This window comes from Camelus dromedarius, chromosome 10 (genome assembly GCF_036321535.1).
Source record: "Camelus dromedarius isolate mCamDro1 chromosome 10, mCamDro1.pat, whole genome shotgun sequence".
Lineage (NCBI taxonomy): Eukaryota > Metazoa > Chordata > Mammalia > Artiodactyla > Camelidae > Camelus > Camelus dromedarius.
This window is the reverse complement of record NC_087445.1, coordinates 74,740,497-74,761,848: the sequence shown is the minus strand read 5'-3', so window position 1 is coordinate 74,761,848 and position 21,352 is coordinate 74,740,497. Positions and strand designations below refer to the sequence as shown.

Below are 21,352 nucleotides of genomic sequence, written 5' to 3'. Positions count from 1 at the left end.
TCTTCCTCAGGAGGTATTAAGGGAGATATGACTATTTTGAGGTATAAACATTGGTCTTAAAAAAAAAAAAAAACGGGTACTAAAGGCTGCTCACTGTATGACTCCCTTTATGTGACATTCTGGAAAAGACAAAACCTCAGAGACAAACCAGATCAGTGGTTGCAAGGAGTTGGGAGTGAGGGCAGGAGATGTCCCTAGAGAGTCCCTAGAGATGTCCCTAGAGAGGGCAGATGTCCCTAGATGTCCCTAGGGTGATGGAAATATTCTATGCATTCTATGTCTTAATTATGGTGATTATACAATGATATTTCAAAACTCATGGAACTATATATCTACAAAGGGTGAATTTTGCTATTTATGAATTACACCTTAAAAAAAAATCGGAAGCTTTTGAGTTGTTCTAAGCTCAACCCGCAGTCTTTGAACGCAGTTTCTCACAGCCCTTGTAATGGACACAGCTGCCTCAGGGGATGGGCTGGGGGAAGCAGGCTGGCCCCACCTCCCTTTATGCTACAGTGACATCTTTTTCAGATGTCGGGCTTTCTCGAGAAATACTGTTTGGGGAATGTCGGAAGAAGTGAAATGTGACCAGAGAAAATTCATTTCCCAGCTCCCGTTGGTGGAAGGGTCCCTTCCCTGGACCAGCTCGATACCTGGGGCTTCTAAGGGTTCCTGCCCCCTCCACGGCACCAGGCCAGCCCCCCTGCCGGGCACCAGCCACTGTCTTCAGTTCTCTCATTCTCTGTCTCTGCTTCCATCCAGCAGTGCACACAGCAGAGTTGGTCGTAAATTCATTATTCATTGTCTTCTCAAGTTCAACAACAATCATTTATTGAGCCCCTTTGCCACGTGCCAAGCACTGTGCTAGGAATACAGGGAAACAAGACAAACAAGGAGGCGTAATAACTAACTCAGGATGCTACTAGAGGGCTGTGGTCGAGAACAAGAGGGGCCTCCTTCACACCAGGGTGGTCACGGGAGCCTTTATGCAGCAAAATTTAAACTGAGACAGGAAGCATGAGGAGCTAGCCCTGTGGAGAGCCGTGTGGGAGGTGGAACCTCCCGGGGAGGAGGGGCGTGGCGCGGTCCAGAGCTGCAGGAGCCTGCGCGCAGGCGCCGGAGGCGGGTGGAGGTGGGGGCCGGCAGGAGCCTCTGGGCCCTGGTGCAGAATTTGGATTGTCTTCTCAGTTCAGCGAAAGCCACCGAAAGGACTGATGTGGTGGAGGGACATCATTCTGAAAGCCAGGCCCAAGTTATCCGCACTTGAGTAACAACTGGGTCCAGGGTGTGCCAGGCGGCGCAGCGTAGGGCGCCCATTTGTTTATTTTTCAATTGAGGTGAAATTCATATAACATAAAATCAACCATTTTACAGTGAATGGTTCCATAGCTTGTAGAACTTTCAATGTTGTGCAACCACCACCTCTTTCTAGTTCCAAAAATTTTTATCACCCCAAAGGACACGCATTCCCATTAGGCAGTGAGCATGGGGCTTTTGTACCCAAGGAGCGAAGTGGACCAGCCCTCTCACGGTGTGGAACGTACATCAGTTTCACATTGTTCCCTGGGCCCTTTACAGTGAGGGGGAAGCAAGGGAGCCTGAGGCTCAACACCGCACATGGAGGGACCCTGTGTAAGCATTGCAGTGTCGCAATCTTACCACAGCTAAATTCAGCACACTAAGCTGTGTTGGCTGCTGAAACAGAAAAGGCAGATTAATGGGAAAACTGGTGAAATCCAGATGAAGTCTGGAGTTTAGTCAGTAATAAGTAATCAGTATTGCTTTCTTAGTTGTGACGAAGGGCCTGGTAATGAAAGATGCTAACAGTGAGGGGACCGGAGGGGCACGTGGGAGCTGTGTGTACCATCTTTGTGACTTTCCTGTAAATCTGAAACCGGCCCAAAATTAAAAGTTTATTTTAAAAAGACAATCATGGCATTGACTCTCTTCACACCCCTTTACCCAGCCGAGCTGCCTAGATGCAGAAAGGAGAAAACAGCCTCCCCTCTGGGTCAGAGCCTCTGGGAAGGAAGTACGCAGTCACGTGAGGACGTGAGTGCAGACAACCCTGAGCGCAGACAACCGCATCGCAGTCTGGGCTTTCTTGTGCAAGTGACCGTACCCAAGGCATTTACTTGCTCAGCACACACAAAGCTCAGCTTTAATTGCTAACTTTGTCCAGGCCAAACGCTCTTGTCCCTTTTTCCCCAGCAGCCGGCCGAAAAACATTCTGAGAAGGAACACTGTGCATTAACTGTATCTTGTGCCGCTTTCGTAGTCAGGAATGTTAAGACAGTTTTTGGGTTTATCTTAGTGTCCTCTGTGGTCCTGGAACAAGTTACTTTCTGGCTTCACAAAAGGGGGCCGTGAGCATCACAGACCCACACTCTGGGATTTTAACAGCGGCCAGTTTCCATTCAGATACCGCGTATGTCTAGGGAGGGGCTTGCACAGGCTTGCCTTTGCAGATATATTTTTTAATGTTCTGTGTAGTATTAAGTATTTTTGAATGCAGGCAGAAAGTTTAATAGGCAGTTGTAAAATGGGTGAAACATCGATTTGGAGAGTCAGTGCTGTATTTTTATTCTACGTCCCTAAAAAGTAGCCTGCCACAGCACTCTTTATATTTGTTTAAAACTACAAACACGTGCAGCAGCAGTGTTTAAAATTTGATATTAACTAGTTGGGGAGATTCGGGAGCACTCACCGGTTCCCTCCTTATAGTTTATGTAATGTGTTTGAAGCGGTAAAAATAGATGAATTTGTAGAGAGGGGAATTTTTATCTCCACTGGTGAATGGCATGTTGTCTGCCCCTGTGCAGAGCTTTTTCTAAGATGCCTTTATCATCCCTCCCTTCACCTATTTTTAACTATATGGACTTGACCTCTGATACTGACTGTACTAGGTTAGAGGACCGCAACTTGGAGACAGGTGGTAGAGCGTTCTGATTCAAAGGAAAGGCAGCTAACGTTGAGGTTCTTTTCCTTTTTCAGGGGCAGGTGAGAAATAGTGGGCTACAGCATCCTCTCCCTTCTCTACCAAAACATTGTCTATTTGCTGTCAAATGAAGGCTATTTGGGAAAATAATGTAGTACAGAATTAAGTTTAGTCCTTTATCAGTACAGCTTTCAACTAATCATCGTTACGTGGGAAGGGTTGGGATTTTGTTCTTGTGCAAGACGTTGGTGGAGAGGATGCAGAGTGTGTGACGAGGAATCGTGACGGGATGGGGCTGGGGGGCGACTGCACTGTGCTTATTTCATTGTGTTCGTCTCGGGCCATGTTGGTGCTCAGAGGGCCGGCCTTCCTATTCCATAGCCAGACCGTGCCCTGAAAGCAAGGCTGGGACCACCGTTCATTGCCGATTCTGAAGTCCTGGTCCAGGTGACGGGCTGATGCTCAACATTCCAAACTCAAAGTGCCAGAAGGACAGATGAGGTGGCACCATTTCTAAAGTCTGCTTTTTAGGATCAGCTTTTTCTTGGAAGTCTATTTTCTTCCTGTCCACTGACTTAAATTTTGGATGTCCTGATTGATGCTGCTGGTAGCGTTTCCCAGAAAGACATCACTTGACAGCACAGTGGTGAACACTCCCTTCTGCCCGTCATCTGCCTGCGTACGCCCATGCATGGAGACTGGTGGGCAAGGCTTGGTTATCAGCCTTACCTGCAAAGGCTCCACCTGAAACAGGAGTGAAAGTGACTGGAACAGGACACGGGCAAGGAAGCTCCTTTGTCACCAGTCAGAGGGCATTTCTCAGGCAGAAAACAGACCCCACATGTCCTAACCATGTTGGTGGATGCAGTAGCTGCACCCCACGTCTGAGATGGGAACTCGGAGCCACCAGCATCAGCTCTGCTCGTATCATTGGAGGAGTCCTCCCTGCATTGCCCTGGTGGAGAACCCCAGGACTGCCTTTCTTTGGTGCTCATGTGGTTGCAGTGACCACAAGTAGTAGCAGTGGCCACCGCACAGAGAGGCCTGCTGGGAAGGCGGGAAGCCCTCCCAGGTCTTTCCTCTCAATGTGACAAAGCCGAGAGCAGAAAAGGGCATTGCCTCCAGAGCCAAGCCAAGCTTACACTCGCCTTTTTATTTTCGGAAAATAGCTTCTGGAGCTAAGAGGATGGAAGCACACACCGTCAAATTCTCCTCGGGCTGTGCCTGCCTCCCTGGGTTAAAGATGCTCCCACGAGGTCCTGTGGCAAATCCGACCTTGTGAAGCTAAGTGGGACCTGCCTTTTGTCTGCAGCAGGGACTGTCAGCAAGCCCTTTCCCTCTTCCTCATTAGACCCCTTTCCCGGGTGTGGGCAGCGGTGGAGGGCTGGGGGCAGCTGGCGGCGGGTCCACGACTGCCGACAGGTTCCCCTTGTTGACTGGGGTTCCCTGGGGGCTCTCTGCACTCCGTCCTGGGGTGAAGGAGCTTTTTATAGCCAGCAAGTCTCCAGCAGCACAGATTCAGAGAATGGAACTTGGAAATAGGGGGGGACAGTCTGAAAGGGCAGAATCACAAAGAGCCAGGAAAGGTTTCAAGCGTGTTCAGATTTTTCTGACATTTAAACTCTGCAGGGGCAGTCACTGTTTTGATCTTTAACCTCTTCACTTCAAAACAGTGGGCATTTTCATCCAGTAACTTAGGAAGAGTGGGAGCAAATACGCAGCTCCTTACTGTGTTCAGTCTTGGCAGGGAGGCCAAAGAAAGAGGTGGGGTGTGTGCAGCCCCAGGTAGGCAGGTGGAGAAGCCAGAGACAGTGTCAGAGGGACTGGCGCCTGCCTCGCAGCTTTTTCAGTTGGAGGCAAAGCACAAAAGTCATAGCCCGCAGATGTCTCAGTCCACAGTCGTTATTCTAGAGGCAGCAGAGGGAAGAGTAACCCTCTCGGGCCCGTGCCGTCAGCAGAGCTTAGCTGCGGACAGGTGGGCCGTCCTATCCGGCGGTGGGTGATGCTGTGGGCAGGCTGCCACTGCGTCCTCATCCCTGTGCTCAGGCACTCATTCGTTGGTTCGCTTGCTCATTCGTGCTTTGATACAAAAACTGGCCTCCACGTGGGGCAGACTCCACCGAGGGGCGAGACTGAGCCATCCCTAGAAGAGAAGTTTTAGAAACACGGAGTACCTGGCATAGACTGAGTGCCTGCCCAAACAGTAAGCGCCAGGCCCAGCACAGCGCTAACTCCACGCCCCAGGAGAGGGGACTGTCCCGACGGGGGGCTGCTCCCTGAGGGCAGGGCTAGCCTGTTTTGCACGGGGCTGAGTCCCTTTTCCCTGTGCGTGTAGGCTGCCGCCACATCGCACGTCACCAGAGAGGCTCAACAAACAGTCGTTATGTTCAGTCTCGTGCTCTGTGATGTCTGCCGTCGCTCCCAGCCAGCCCACTCCCGTTTCCTTTCAAAAGGCCCTCTTCAAGCACCACAGGTAGGGCCCTGGAAGAGGCTGGGGCTGTGGAGAGAGGCCTAAGACCTCACGCCAAATCTCTGTCCTCTCCTGGCCCGGTGCCCCCCTCAGGGGAGGCCCACGTGGGCAGAGGCCCCCGCACCGGGACGGGATTCCTCAGCCCCCAGGAGGGGCTCTCTCTCATGTCACAAGGGGGCCTGTGCTTTGTCCAGAGCCTGGTGCTGCTCTCACGGTCCCCTCTTCTTTTAAATGCTCTTTTTCCAAAAAGGAGAACTTCTGGTCAATAGAACATGGTGCACTGGCGTCCTGTTTCTGTGCACCCTGTCGCTGGCGCCCCGGTGTGTCTTGGCAGTCACAGTCGCGTAAAGCCTGCGAATGACTGACTGGTGCGAGGGCCAGTGGAGGAAGACAGATTCCTGTCAGTGGACTGGATGAGGGAGGACAGTGCCGGGGAACACGGCATGAGCCAAGTATTGGGCTGTCGACGAGCTTCAGGACAGGAGAGGCGACAGGCAATTCCACGACCATCCCAGAGGGCAGCCCTTTCCTGAGCCGAGAGCCGGGCTGTACTGACCAGGCTGGGTGGGCAGAAGGAAAACAGGGGTGGTGATGGTGTGTCAGCCCAGGGGGGCCTGGGAGCCGAGAAAGGCGGGATCATTACACACACTCTATAGCTGGAAAGCTGTTTATCACCACCTCTTCTCTTAGGGGGTGTGTTGAAATATTCCCAAGCTTCTAAACCCAGGAGAGATTGGATCCTTTGTTTCCCCCTCATGAGACCCCAGTACCTTCCCTCTGCAAGGCTCTCTCCCCCGCCGCTGCGGGTGGTGGTGACCGAGAGTCGGGGTGCCCGCCAGCCCCCGGTGTTACGGTCACTGTGGAGCAGGAAAGCCGGCCCGCCCGCTGGAAGTGGTTTGTGGTTCTCTGCCATTAGAGGAGGCCAGAGGGCTCGGTTTCATCTCCGTAGCTGACTTCTTCCTGAGGGGTTGCCTGAGACTCAGTGTACCCCAGGTCAGAACCCAGAGCGGCTTCTGGGAAGCCCAGCCTCCTGTCATTCCCCACACCCCTTCCCACCAGCCCACAGGCCCCCCGGCGCCGCGGGGCATGTTCCCGGCAGCAAGCCCGCCCGCCCGCCCACGGAGAGTCCCAGCCCGCTCCCCGTCCGCCTCCCACCGCATTCCCCACAGTGACCGCTGGGAGAGAGGCGATCCAGCACCGTGGTGAGCACCATGCTGCACGTGTTCAGACCCCAGCTCACCACTGCTCCCTGTGCGGCCTCACCTGCCTCTGTTTCCTCACCTGCAAAGCAGGGAAGATAAGAGGAATGGGTGTGAGGGTAGCTGAGCCCGTCGGTGTGAAGTGTGAGGCGGACTTCTGGCCTGTGACTCACCGGCTTTTCTCAGGCGCTCGTCAGCAGTGGCCGCCCTCCTCCCTCCTGCTGGCCTCTGCGCAGTGGACCCAGATGTAAGGCACAGGCTCAAATCAGGCCCGGGTTTGCACCCCGCACTGCTGTGCGTGAACTAGCTGGCTGGGAACCTCAGGCCAGGGATTTAGCCCCTCTCTTCAGGCTTCAGGTCCCCCAGCAATTAAAAGGGGGTAACAATAAAGCCTACGCCATAGGGTACTTATCGTGAGGATTCAGCGTGCTGAGAGTGCTGGGAAGAGCCCGGCGGTGCGGTCATAGCGCACGTGTGCAGCAGACGTCAGCTGCCGTTGCCGGGAGGGGCGTGGAACTCGACTCCGCGGCCGTCTCTGTGTGGGGTCCATTTTAGGTTGGGTGTGTTTTGTAAAGTAAACCAAAGACCAGCTGCCGTGACAGATCCACACACCAAAGCATCATCTGCCTTCGGTTTTCTCCAGGCACGTTCTCTCCTCTCCTGGTCCGAAGGTCAGTCACCCGAATCACAAGCCCCCAGTGGTGCTGTTGGGGCAGCACTGACATGCTGACCTAGAATGACAGTCTCAGGAACCTGGAACAGCCCCTTGTGTCCTGAGAAGGCTAGTGGCACCTCTGGTGAGCCCCAGAAGGCAGCTGAGATGGATGTGTCCCACCCCAACCCCCCCATACCCCCCACCCAGCAGACGCTGTGCAGAAGGCACCCAGCACCACAGCAGCCGCCTCTCAGGCAGGGCTCACCCCCTGCACCACGGTCTCTGTTCTTCTGCAGTTGCCTCGAGTTTGCTGAGGAAGTAGGTGGTATTGTCTGTATTTCCTTGGGAGCCCAGATGTCTTTGGATGTGTTTCTCTAACGGCAAGGCTGTTCCTGCAGAAAATGACATCACCCCAAGTGGGTGCAGAACAAGTCAGGTATCTTTGGGACTGGGCTTTCCTGGCAGCCGGCAGCAGAATCTGGCGTTTTACCATCTGGAGAGCGTTGAACTTTTTTTTGTTCCTTTAAAGGAAGAGCCTGTATTCCTTAATCCTGGGAAATGTGAAGGACCTTTTGTGTGCGGCTCCTCTCGGCGCTGCCCAAGGCCTTTGGCAGAAGCTTAAAGCTGGTCAGGACCCTGGAGAGCTCCCCGCGTCCTCACTGGAGTTTCCCTGCTCACCTAGGCCCCTCTCCCTGCAGCGCCCCGTGACCTCAGTTTTTCCCACCCCTGAAGTCCTCCTTTCACTCTGCTCCCCGAACCCCGCTGGCCAAAAATAAAACAACAGCACCTCACGTATTTCATCTCTCCTTCACTCGGGGCCCTATCAGGTGAGTGGTGCCAGTGCAGAGCACAGCTCAGGCTGAGGCAGAGGCTCCGGTCACAGGTCGGGCAAGTGCAGGACTGGGGCACCCACAGGGTGCTGCTGGGGGTGCAGGAGGGCCCAGGGTGGGAGGGGAGGCCCCTGGCCCAAGTCTCCAGGTGGGAGAAGGGCTCGGCCAGGGGAAGGGCCTTCCAGGCCTGAGTGCAGAGCAGAGTCAGCGAAGCTGAGGAGGAGGAATTGCTAAAGCAGCTGATACTGCTGGTGTGTGACGTGGGGACCAAGGGAGACGAGGGTGGGACCCAGGACATTAAGGACCACATATGCTATGCCATGGTGTCCGCAGGGTCCCGCAGGTGGCTGCAGAGTGGCTTAGGGGAGGCACATCCACCTCTGGAGGCTGTCTGCAACCAGTCTGCCCTCAACAGCCCAGGGATTTGAGAGGCTTCCCTTTGGAGCATCAGTGGCATCTTGGCTGGGACTTTCAAGAGGGTCAGCTTGAAGCCTCTCAAACCAAACAAAAACTCCTTTATGGAGGCCCTGGTCTGTGCCACAGGCCGTGTTCTGTACTTTATAGGCAAGGTCTCATCCTCAGATGGAGACTGATCTCAAAGCTGTGGCTGGGGATTTCAGAAAGGGTGGAGTGGCAGTGTCTGTCTTCCCCTCTCCAGTTCCCTCCCAGACAGCTCTGCCCCGGTCTCATCCCAGAGCAGCATTGCCAGGCTCCAGTGGACAGTCATAAGCCCCTCAGAGCCCGTGCAGATGGCTCCTTCATCAGGCAGAGAAGGAAGTATTGATCTTGTCTAAGTAATCCCTAGTCCCCCTGAACTGCAATGCTTCCTCCTCGGGCCTCTGGGTCTGCTGGCCCGTGGCATACAAACCCAGGGCACAGATGAGAGGCTCAGGCTGCGTAATAAAAACTGAACCCCCGTGCTTCCGCTCTCCTGTACTCTTACCCCAGTTTTAGAAGCTGGTCTCTGCTGCTTCCCCATTACCCCCACCCCCAGCACTTGCAGGACTGGCTTCATAGCATTCAATTTTGAAATAATGATGGTTTCTCTTTTCATGGAATGAGTACTTCTGGGACTGTTTTCAGTATTCTTGAAACAGTGCTCATCCTTGGAGCAGCATTGCTGTCTCTTGAAACATTTAAAAAGCCAGGTTCACATCTTTGACTCCTAGACCCACAAAGAATTTTCTCCTTGCAAGAGATTTCTAGTGTCTTTTGTGAAAGGTGGGTCTGTCTTTGGCAAAATCCTGAGTGGAGACCCAGACTCTTGGGCCAATCTCCTTGTGTGGCATTAAAGTATATCCAGCGAATGAAAGTTTATTTTTATCTCTCTGACTTGCAGGACCAGCATGGGTACGACTATGTAGCAAATGTTTGGCTTTGCTGCCTGCTACTTTGTGCTCCAGAGTCTCTTTGAAACCTGTTGAGATGGAAAGAAGTTCCCAAGAATAGTGCTGTGCTGACGGTCTCCGTGGTTCTGAGCTCTTTGTAACCGGCCCCGAAATTGAGGACTGTGTGAGGGTACCATCACATCAGAGCGGCAGGCGGAGCGGGGCGGGAACCTGGCACCCTGGCACCTCTGCTGCCTGCTGGGATCAGCTTGTCCTTTTTCAGAGAACAAAGGTCTTTAATGTCACAGCTGGTTGGCCCGAGGGTGGAGCTCAGCACAGGTGTGCCCTCAGGGCGTGCAGTCAGGCCCTGTGCGGTGTCCACTGAAAGCCTAGACCTCTAAGCGCCCAGGGATCCCAGCCTCATGCTCTTTTACTGAGGGCCAGTGGGGGGAGTGATGCAGCCAAGGTCACCTGGATAATTAGTGAAGAGTCCGGGACTGAACCCTGGCCTCCCCACAGCTCCGTGTCCTTTCCCACCACGCTGCCTTTTGTTCACGTTAGCACGGGCCAGAGAAGCTCCTGCTCACAGTGTGTGACAGCAGGTGCTGGGTGGAGGACAGCCCAATCTTGGTCTATCTACCAGGCTTCTCTTAAATAAGCAGCTTCTAAGCACTTGGGTACTTAACTTTTCCTGTTTATTAATCTTGTGGGACATACTTTTAATCGGCAGAAGCTCCAGCTCTCTGAGCTCAGCAGGGGAGGCCCTGGGCTTCGTGGGCTGTGTGCTGGCGGATAATGTACTTGGGGCCATTAATCCATCATGTTAGGAAAAGCACCGCGTAACTGCTGGGGCCAGTGTTCAGGCTCAGCCCCTACCCAGACTGCGCGGTCCCAGTCCTGCCCCCTGGTGGTGGGAAGCGGGCAGTGACCTGTAGCAGCCTGCTCACCCGTGGTTCCTAACACTGCTGACACCAAGAGTCTCCTTCGGGAGCTTCTTAGCAACACAGGTCCTGGTGCCCAGCAGCCCACCCCCAGGTCTGTGCTCGTCCCCCTGCTGCTCTGCAAGCTCTCCCCTCCAGCCCGGAAGCCCGCACCGAGTCGGGACCACACCTACTACCTTAGGGGCTCAGGGACCCAAGAACAGTCCCTGGGCCACCAAGAAGTACAGCATATCCTTGCTTTTTAAAAGAGGAAACTGCTGGGGAATGATAATATATTAGAAGAGTTTTTGTCCCCTCCTGGTGTCTCACTGGTCCTTTCTGTGAGTCACCACTCTGTCCTCCCTCCTTCCCTTATGGTAAAGAACAAAGTCTGCCTGGCCGCCTTAAAGCCTGGCTCTGGGGGACTGATCATCAGTAGAAAATGGTCTTGCTGGACCTGAACCCGTCCTTTTTGCCCCCTCAGCTGGGGAGGGAGAAGCGCAGGTGGGAAGAAGAGTGTGTTCTGGATGCCAGAGTCACCATGGCAACAGTGGGCTTTCCCCCTTTTCGGCCCCCGCCCTTTTAGATTCTACTGCTCATGGCCTTTGATTAATCTGTGTGCACACCTCCCTAAGTGCTGCTGCCTTTCATTTGCCGTTTCCCACTTCGTTCTACAAGGCGGAGAGACTCATTCAGTCCTGAGCTCCTCTTGAGGGCCCACCCATGGTGGTGTCAGGCCTTGTTCAGGGTGGGTGGTGAGCAAGACAGGCAGAAGCTTCCAGTGTGGAGGCAGGAGAGCTGTGTGAGGCAGAGGGAGGCAGGGCGGGGGTGCAAGTAAACAGACTTGGGGCGGAGTGCTGCCTCCACCCTAAGTGTCTTGGGTCCCTTCCCTTCTAGGGAGGAGATGGCCTCAGGTGCCACCTTCCCACTTCCCCCCCAGCCTCTGTCCACTCGAAGGCCTGGCGCAGAGAGCCCCGAGGCCCAGGGCCCTGCTCTGCTCTCAGCAGCTGCCTGGCTTGGGCAGGTCACTTAACCGCCCTGTGACCTCGCTTCCACACGTGGAAGTGGAAATTGTCCTCCATCAGTGGCGCCATCACGAGGTTGTGGGGATTAAGCGAGAAGAAGAGATGATGCCTCACGTTAGGTGGGCACTTGCTGCTTGTCAGGCACCGTTCAAGCGCTTTCCCTGCGTTGACACGTGTGATCTGTGTCCAGGGTCGCCCAGCTTGTAGTGACAGACAAGATCCAAACCCCTGCAGTCTGGCCCCAGAGCCCGGGCTCCTCACCGGCTGCACGGTATAGACCAGCCCCTGCTCGGGGCCGGTGCTCAGCAGACATCGGCTTGGATCGCTGCCCTTGTTGCTGGCAGTTCCACTTTGGGTTTAGCAAAAATAACTCGTCATCTCCGAAGGACCCTCCGGCTCTCAGGTCCTGGGAGTGAAGGCGCCGGAGCGCTTTGCGCACAGCATGGTGGAGGAGCTTTGGGAGACTTGTTTTGACTGGCAGCTCCTTCCCCAGGGTGTTGACTGGCAGCTGTTTCAAGGTCTTTTGAAAGATTCCTTTCTCCCTTTCTGAGCCTGGTTCCCCGTCAGTTTGGGCGCAGGAAGACCTCCTCTGCCTCTTTGAGCTGGGGGTGGGGGACTTCCGGTGAGCCCCGCTTGGTGGAGGAGAAAACTGAAGGTAAGGTTGATAAAGCAGAGTGGGGGTGTTGACGGTCAATAGACATGTCACCCTACTCTAAAGAAATAAATCACCTGCAGCCCAGCCTGGAGATGGGAATGCACCCCAAACTAGGCCAGCATCTGCAGTTTTTATTTGGCTTGAGGTCAGACGGGGCAGCTCTTGGCAGAGTCCCCGGTGTCTGCACACTCCTCTTTTTTCCTGTCTTTCTGGGACCCGGCTGTCCTGTTCCCGCCCTTGCTGGTTTCATCGCAGTCACTTCCCCCTCCACTCCTCTTGGCTGGGTCCCCTGTCTCCCTGGTTTATTGTTACTTCCATGTCTTCTCCTCTCTCCCTTACCTCAGGCTCGCCATCGGCTTTTATCTTTTCTGAGCTCTTTTCAGAGCAGCACTCACTGGTGGGGTGAATGGCCTCCCTTTCGCAGGAGCATTAGTGCCCTTCCTGGCCTCCGCTGCTGCCAGACCGAGCTTTCATCTCCCAGGGGAATCTCATTAGCTGTCCATCACAATGGGACCCACACCAGGCTGGGACGCCCAGAGCCCATTTAAATTAGTTAATAGCCATTTTTGTTGTTGTTGCCTCAGGCCTTTTTTTTTTTTTTTCACGTCTTGGATGCTGAGCGAAAAAACAACTTTGTTGTTGAAAGTGTGAAACAAAAAAATACTGAAGGTAGAATACTTTGACAAAAAGGAAGATCATTGTAGGTGAATTTCCCCCACATCTGACAACCAAGTCCTACCTGCTGCTTTGGAGTTCAGCCATGGGAACCTGAAAACCAGGGGAGGAGTTTGGGAGGAGGGGAGGAAAAACATAGCAAATCAGTCAGCTTTGTTTCCTTGTGTTAAAATATTTCTGTAATTGGTGATGGAAAACTGAAGAAATTAAATGATCGTGTCAGCGCTAGAAAAAGCTGCCACCGTTTGGCAATTAAGAGGATAGTTTATACTGGACCTTTTGAAAAAGGCTGAATTTGACCATATTTCCGACCCAGTAAAGGGAGAACTGATTATGTGCCCTGCCTGGATCCAAAACGGAGCTCTGGGGCGCCACTTCAGCCGCATCTGGAGGAGGACATTTCTTGTAAATTCAGTCTGTTGTGCTCTTGGGAAGCCTGTTACCCAGCAGCCACGTTCACAGATTTAACCTGCATCTGGCATCGGGGCTCTGGCTTTGGGTGGACTTGACCAGGCTGGGAGGTGGTAGGCAGGTGACGCCAGGCACCTGGGACAGGTGCCTTTATCGGCAAACTGGGAGAGCTGGCCAGCGCTGTCCTAGGAGAGGAGGCACAGGCTTGGGCCTGGCAGCGTCCGGGCTCACGCACCCGCCGCCCCTCACCGTCAGCTCTGTGGCCTTGGGCACCTTCCCAACCTCTTTGAGTCTCCAAATGGACAGAAGGAGACAGCTTCCTTAGTCACCTTGGGGGTGGAATGAGCAGAGCACACACATCATAAGCTCTCGTGAAGGTAATTATCAGGTTAATAAAAGCATCCTGTGGCCCTGAGAAAGCACCTTTCAGAAGTAAGGGGAACCCCACCGATCCCCCCCACCCACTGGAAACATTTCACTAGGAAAATATTTCACCACCACTGCCCCACCCCCTCTTTCCACAGCCCCATCATGAAATCTGGGTAGTATTGTTCATCTTGATTCATAAAAAAACAAGTTCTGCTTCGGGTTTGCAGGCCTTTGTTTTAAAGGCCTTTTTCCTGTCATGCCCAGAACATTCTGCCACCCGAGCAGCCTGGTCCCTCAGCTGCAGCAGGGGTAGGCCTGGGAGTCTGTGGGAAGTGCCTGGTCTCAGCCCCACCCCACACCTACCTGCTTAATCCGCAGCTGCCAGGTGGCAGGACCGCCAGGGGATCTGTATGCAGCCTCTGCACGTTGGCATCCCCAGCGTAGCTAGGGAGGCTGGCTTGGTCTCTGGGCCCCACCCCGGAGATTCTGATTCTAGGTCTACAGTGGGCCCAACTGGCAGACACCATGGCTCATCTTATAGGTGGGAAATAAATACCCAAGGAGGATACAGTATTTCAGTCTGAAGGGGAGAGAGAAGGCTGCTGTAACAAACTTCATCATTTTTGCTGTTGAAAACAACAAAAGTTTATTTCTTGCTCACACTGCACACCCACCCTGAGATGTTGGAGGGCTGAGCTCCACAGTCACCCTGGGACCCGACTTCACAGAGGCTCCCCCGTCTTGCGAATCTACCATCGGAGCGTGGCTCTCAACACCGCTGGGAAAGGAGAGCGAGGAGAGCCCACGCTGCTCTGCACTGTCTCCGGCGGAAGTAACACCCGCCACTTCCGCTTCCTGCTGCCTTGGCCGGAACTGAGCCCGTGGCCCAGCCATGAGGGAGCCTGGAAAGTACCTGTGCTCCAGGAAGGAAGGGAGGACCCGACAGTGAACCCAGGCAACTCCCAGCAGATGGAGAGTCAAGATTCCCAGCAGGGTGCATAGTCCTTAGCTCCTGTCTCCCTCTCTCCACCCGTCAGGCCCTTGCTTCTGCCCCCAGACCTCACGTGAGCCAGTCTCCCTGGATGTCTGAGTGGCAGAAGGGATCATCTGTTCAGTCAGCACACACATCTGGAGAACCTCTGTGTCAGGCACTAGGCAGACATGGTCTCCAGCTCTGAGTTCACAGTCAAGTTAGGGAGAGTGACACTAACAAAAATGGCAGAGAAATAATTATACAAGCTCAGTCGTGAGGAATGCTGTGAAAGGAAAGATCTGAGCCAGGAGACATGACCCAGTCGGGGTTCTGGGAGGCTTTCCCGAGCACACGGATCTAAACCAGTCCCAGAAAGAGGAAGAGGAGCCCAGGAGGAGAAGGTGGGGAGGGGAGGGAGCATTGGAGGAGGAGGAGCCAGAGCATTAGGGTCTGAGACATCTCGGAAGGCAGGAGAGGAGAGGAGGCAGGACCTCGAATGCCAGGTTAACACCTGAATTCTGTCCTAAGTGCATTCACATGCTCTGAACAGGTTTTCAGCGGGGGAGTGACATTAAGTTAGATTTCTAGCTTTGTAATACTAACCGCTAATACGTCTTGAACAACATGCACACGTTATTTTATTTAATCTTCACAGTTATCCCATGTGATGGGGACTATTTGCTATTATCCCCATTTTCCAGATGGGCAAACTGCAGCTAAAAAAGATGAAGGAACTTGCCCAAGGTGGTGCTGCTGGATGAGGTGGAGCCAGAACATAAACCTCCAGAGCCACAGACCTCACCCCCTCAGTGCAGAATGTCCCCTCCGGGAGCCACAGAGGGAGGGAACGAGGTGGGGCTCTTCTGCTCATCGCGACAGGAGGCTGGAGTTCAGACAGTGGAGTGGGGAGGAGCAGAGGGATTCGAGATGAGTGATCTGTAATGCAAGAGACTGCCTGAGTGTGAGTGGCAGGAAAAGCCTGGATTTCCGACTGAGGCCGCTGGGTGGAGGGCGGTGTTGTTACTGAGAACACAGAGGAGGAGCAGGTGTGGAAGAGCATCCCTGAAATTAGCATGATGCCTTCCCTGGCTTGACACCTTGCAGATACCAAAACTCAGCCCGAAGAGGTCAAGTTCAGAGGTCAGCCAAGGGAGGGAGGTGGGAGGTGGGCACAGGTTTGCCAGGCACCCAGCAAGCAGGAGGATGGGGAGCAGAGATTCTTGGCAGTGTTTGGGTAAAGGCCCTAAATTCCAGAAGCCACGGGGCCAGGCAGATAGCATGAGTGAAGCGGGCTTGGGTGCCAGACAGGACGCCAGGCAAACGGCAGATGCGTGCCCTGCCCAGAGGCACCACCCCTCCTTGGCTCCTGCTGACGGCGGCCACTTGGATATGTGGGGGCAGGGCCAGGTCACGGTCCCAGCGATAATTAGGAGCCGAGCACATCACGTGGTTGGACTCATGTAATCTTCACTACAACCCATGAGGCAGGTGCACTATTACTGCCCCCAGATCTTCCGATGTGTCGAGAGAGGCTGGGGATCCAAGTTAGGGGACGTTTTCAGAACTTTAAATATGTGCTAAAAATTGTAAAAAGAAAATGTGCTGTCAGACAAAGCATCCCAGCCATGAATGTGGCCTCTGGGTGACCAGTCTGCTTGGGGAATTGGGCCCCAGGCCAGGTGCTCAGAGTGCCCAACGGCCAGATCTAGACCCACCCAGGGACAGGAGATGGACCTTCTGCCTCTTGGGAAAGAAGCACACCCGGAACCGGGGGCAGCAAAGCCAGCCTGCCTGCCTGCTCCACGGGGCTCGGTGAGGGCGGGGCTTTGTGAGAGGCTTTGTGCAGTAAGTGGTAAGGGCAGGAGAGTTCTGCAGAAACTTTGTTTCTTTGGGAAATGTGATTGTAAGGAGTGTCTTACCAGCCCATAATTGCCACTTGCATGGGGTTTTAGCAAGGCATCTGGAAGGGTGAGAGCCAGGCTCTAAGCTCAGGTATCACTGGGGCCCCACTTGCTTGGCTGGGTTTTGTAGCCATTAATTTCACCCTGCCGGTCACCACCTGCCATTTTGCCAAGTTATCATTACTACCGGCTTTTTTTTTTTTTTTTTTTTGGTTTTTTTTAAAGGCATTGCTCATTTTAGAAAGCTGTCTGTCAGAAATGCTTAAAATAAAAACAGTCTTTGCACTTGGAGGAATAAGTTAATCTTGAAAGTCACTTGGGTAAGAATTTCTCAACACTGTTGGGTACATGAACTGTATTTGCAAGGAAGCCAGTACAGGTGTTTCTGGTGCGTGGCCTTTGATGAGTGGGCCCTTTGCAGTTTATTTCTTGATTCAGCAAATATGTACTGAGACCCTGCTAGGTGCCAGGTGGTATTCTAGGCCTTGGGGACACAGCATGAACCAGATGAGTGTGATCCCTGCCTACACAGACCTGACCTTCTAGTGGGGCCCACCAGCCCGGGCAGGCCATGGGAGCCCAGAGGGAGAGTGGGCGAGTCCGAGGGCCAGGGAGAGTGGAAGAGAGGGGGCGGGCAGACCCCAGCCTGGTGGAGGAGAAGCACTTCACGTCCATGACCATTTCCCAGGGTGGGGGGGGAGCCGCAGCTGAGAGGGGGTTCTGTAAGCCAGGGAGCCCGCGGCCTCACTCTTGGGGGTGTGGCCTCTCTGGCCTTGGGTGTGGACGCAGCTGGGCTAGCTTCTGGATCATTTGCAACTCCCCAAGCGAGGCCCGGACCCGCCCTGCTGATTTCCACCTGGTCGTTTTGCTGCTGAGGTCTGTCTGTCAGCCCGTCACAGTGTCCTGGTCGGGGCGGGAAAAACTGACAGGTCAACACAAGCAGACCATGCTTAGTCTTGTTCTCAGAGTTGATCATTTTTATGTGGGGTTGTTTCATTTTGTTTTTTAACCACAACATTTGTAATGGCAGGAGTCCCTAATGAAGACAGCCAAATAAAACCATGAGTTTGAACACAACTATCACATTAGGTAGAATCTATTAATTTGCTGATGGATGGCAGACATTAGCCATCAATGGTGTCATCGAATTTCAAAACTACAGGGGATCTCAGTCCAGCCCTTTACTTTTCCGGAGAGACACTGAGACCCAGAGAGGTGAAGCCAGCAGACAGTGCCAGGGCCTAAACCCAGTGCCCCTTCCCTCTGGTCACCAGATACTGCTAGTACTTAAAGCAGTCGTGCCCTTGGCCCTGTTGAAGGAGCTAGGGGACAGTGGGTGTAGCCCACTAGGCACTGAAAAGAGACCTGGGCTCTTAGTGGGCTGGTCAGAGGGCCACACTGGGAGTGGCACAGCTTTTCAGAAAGGTGACGGTAGGAACCTGAGACCTAAGGGAAGGATCATCAGAAATGGTCAGCCCCCATCACAAGCTATGCAGCTACAAATTATGAGACAGAATGGGAATTAAAGGGAGCAGAAAGACCAATTACACGGGCTGGAAAAGCACTCCCAGGTAAAGATGTCGAACGTGGACAGTTGGCAGTAAGCCTCTGCATTCATGTGTTTCTTGCAGAGATGCGGCTCTGTGGTGCGCCCCCTCTTTACCTCTCCACTGCTCGCACTCTCTGCTCTCTCAGGTGCTGCACCTGCCTGGGGTTGCTGGAAAGTTCCTCACTCCACTTGCCTCCAGGCCTGAATACCTGTGACCTGCCTGCAGCACACCTCTTTCCCCTCCCCTGCCCCCAACTTCGCTAATTAATTTTCGACCTTCAGGTTTTATCAGCTGTCCTTTCCTCCATGAGATGTCACATAAAAGGAGCACCTTCGTCTTGTCCTCTCTGTGCTGGCTCCCAGTGGCTCTAACCCCAGTCATTGTCCTTGGTTCCAGGTGACAGACCATGCCACCACTGCCCTCCTCCACTATCAGCTGCCCCAGATGCCTGATGTTGTGGTCCGGTCCTTCATGGTAAGTGGCTTTGGGAGCCAAGTCTCCCCCTTGGTCCTTGGCCCTCCGGGTGAGGACAGACAGCTCACAAGGCGGCCGGCTCGCCTTCATCTCGCCGGGGCCTCGCGGCAGGAGGCGGCCCAGTTTGGAAATGATTCGTCTTTTAAACTGGGGACGGGTCTAGGAGAAACCAGTTCCCTCTTAATTAGCTGGTGTTTCCTGCCCGTGCTGAGCAAACGTGGGTGGTTTCAGAAGTGATCGTCCGACACAGTCCCCACCCTTGATTTAGTCACTGGGTGTTCATTGAGCTCCAGGCCCTGCGCTTGGCGCTGGGCAGGTGCAGTGACTAAGATGAATCCTGTCGTTCCTCCAAGACACCTACGCCTTGGCCTGGCAGTGTCAGAGCTCAGGAAGGAGACTGACCCAGAATCAGCCATTCCTGTGGTCTCTGGTTTGCTGGAGTCGGCTGCTGCCAGCTCTTGTTAAATGTCCAGGATTTCTTGAGCTGGTTGTTCAGCCACTGGTAGCTTGACATCGAACCGGAATACTTACCTTGTGGAAATCAGTCCTACAGGTCAGGAACCCTCCTCCGCCCCCCACCTCCCCCGAGCCACTTCATTAGCATGCGGCCGCCCAAATTTATCATGTGACCACAGGTTGGCCTGAGCAGGGCCAACATCTGTGTCCACCACGTCCCGACAGAACTGGCCAGCTGTTTGGGCACCACACTGACCTGGCTTTGTGCTCACACCAGTCGGCTCCGTTGTTCACTGCTGTTAAACCCCCCTTTTAAACTCACGCTAGGAAGGCTGCCGTTAGAGAAGGCACTCAGGAGACAGAGCCGTCCGCAAGTCCGATCAGTGCTGGCAGATGGGAGGCGGATCACTCCTCCACTCCGTCTCCTCCCATTTGCTGCCACAATTAAGCTTCTAGGAGCCTGCAGTTTATTTCTCAGAAAATAACAGCCCAGCTCATTGATCAGTCCCACACTGGGGAGGCCGCCGAAGCAGACCCAGGTGCTCAGCGCAGCCGTCCACACAGCGGTCCTCTCCTGTGTCGAGAGACCGTGTCAGGCGGCTGTCTTCAGCAAGCATTTCCCTTTCATGTCGATAGAAAGACTTGCTTTTAAACCTAACAGGTTGTGATGCCCAGTTTCCCTTTGGTCACTGACCCTGAGATCAAGAAGTAAAAATAGTTTAACTGGAGGATCCACTGACCTCCTCCTGTTTATTGCCAAAACCTCCAACACCAGCCTTCAGCAGGGGGACAGAATCGGGGGTCACTGTCGGCCTCCAGGAAGACAGCGCGGATGAAGATAGGATTTGTAGCAGTAAACTTGCCGACCTCTTCAAAGAACAATTTTCTCTGACCGGCGTAATTTAGGAGGACATTGAATGACGAGATTCACGTGCCCCCATCACAGTGAGAACTTGCTTAACTCGCTGCCTATTACCATGGGTTTGGGTCGGCGAGCTCACGCTCTCCTTGAGTTTGAGAATTGAGTTATGTGAGTCTCATCCTTATGTATGATGCCCGAGGGAACTCTGAACTCTGAACCACTCAAGGCTGTACTTGCTGTTTATTATGTTATTTGGTGGCACCAGGTCGGCCCCACCCTCCCCCCAGGTGCACTGGGCCACGTCGTGACAGTGAGTGGTGACCTCTGAAATCAGATTAGAAGAAAGGCACGTTGACCTTAGGAGAGAATTCTGAAATCGCCACCCACGCGCAGCCCCCTCCGCACGCGTCCACGCCCACCTCCGGGTGGTGACCTGGGAGAGGATCAGTGCTAACACCCAGGAGACGCGGAACTTGGGGGTGAAGTGTTACTTGCAGCCCCGGAGCCCCGAGGCTGTGCCTAGCTCACGGCCACTCCTCCGGGAGCGTGTCCTGCCTCTGAGAGGAGGGGTTTCTATTTTAAAGCTCCCTTCGTTGGGAGGAGCCCGGGGTGCACCAGAACTGAAAATCAGCAGTGTTGTGACCTTGCGGATTCTGCGTGCAGCGTTTTGTAAAATCACAGGGTCCCTCCTGGGGTCACAGCCCTCGAGATCATTAGGCCTGACGGAAAGGATGACATTGGAATCCCCCGGATCCTGTTTCTTTCATTTCTCTCCTCACTTCTCTTTTTAGACCTGGTTAAGAAGTTACATAAAGCTGTTCCAGGCCCCGTGCCAGCGCTGCGGGAAGTTTCTCCAAGATGGCCTACCCCCCACGTGGAGGGACTTCCGAACCCTCGAAGCTTTCCACGACACCTGCCGGCAGTAACCCCCGCCCACAGACCCCCGTCCGGCACTGTCCCGGACAAGCCCTAAGTGATGCCGATAGCTCAGACGTGTCTTCACAGCCCCGGTGTCACTCCCTCCCTCCTGCAAAACAGCATGCTGCACATTGAGGCCGAACTTGAAGAGCAGACCCCGTCTCTGCTGATGGAACTAATTAGATGCTTTAGCTGGAGAACGGAAGGCAGAGAAGGCCTTGCGAGGTACTCAGTATCAGTGACACAGTGTGTTCTCCCCTGCATGTTAGCGAGGCGGTGAGCTGACTCCTGGGTCTGTCCGTGTTCTAAGTTGTTTCATGGTTTGAATGAGCCCTTGTGTCATGCGGGCTTGTGTTTTGTTTTGTAACTTATTTTTATAAGCAATAAACCTTTTGTACCCAGGACAAGGCTTTGTCTTCTGTTTCTTGAAGCACCTTTGATGTGCAGCTCTGTGAACATGTGAGCAGATCTGGGCCTTTCGAGGAAGGCAGACTTAGTGATGTCTGTATTTGAAATGGTGCTTTTTGAGGACTCATTTCCCTGCTTCTTGCAGGAGAGAGGGCAGTGTTGGCAAATCTTCCATTTCAAAGATGTTTTGGCGGCTTTGAAAATTGTTCTTTTTGAGGGAAAAAGTACACAGATGTTTCATTTTACTAAACCAGGAACTCACGCACATGCAGAAGGGAAAGGAACCTGCCCAAGTGACCAGCCGGGACACGTGTGAGCTGGGTGTGCCTGACTTG

The 21,352-nt window shown here is 53.8% G+C and overlaps 1 protein-coding gene across 1 annotated transcript in view; it reads left to right on the top strand.

The window, feature by feature from the left end:
• MED27 (mediator complex subunit 27) overlaps positions 1-21,010 on the top strand; it is a 186,560-nt gene extending 165,550 nt beyond the window's left edge. The window contains exons 7-8 of the mRNA XM_010975389.3: positions 18,296-18,373; positions 20,483-21,010. Coding sequence (XP_010973691.1) covers positions 18,296-18,373; positions 20,483-20,617 — 213 coding nt within the window. The 3' untranslated portion in view covers positions 20,618-21,010. The remainder of the gene's footprint in view (positions 1-18,295; positions 18,374-20,482) is intronic.
• Positions 21,011-21,352: the final 342 nt, after the last annotated feature.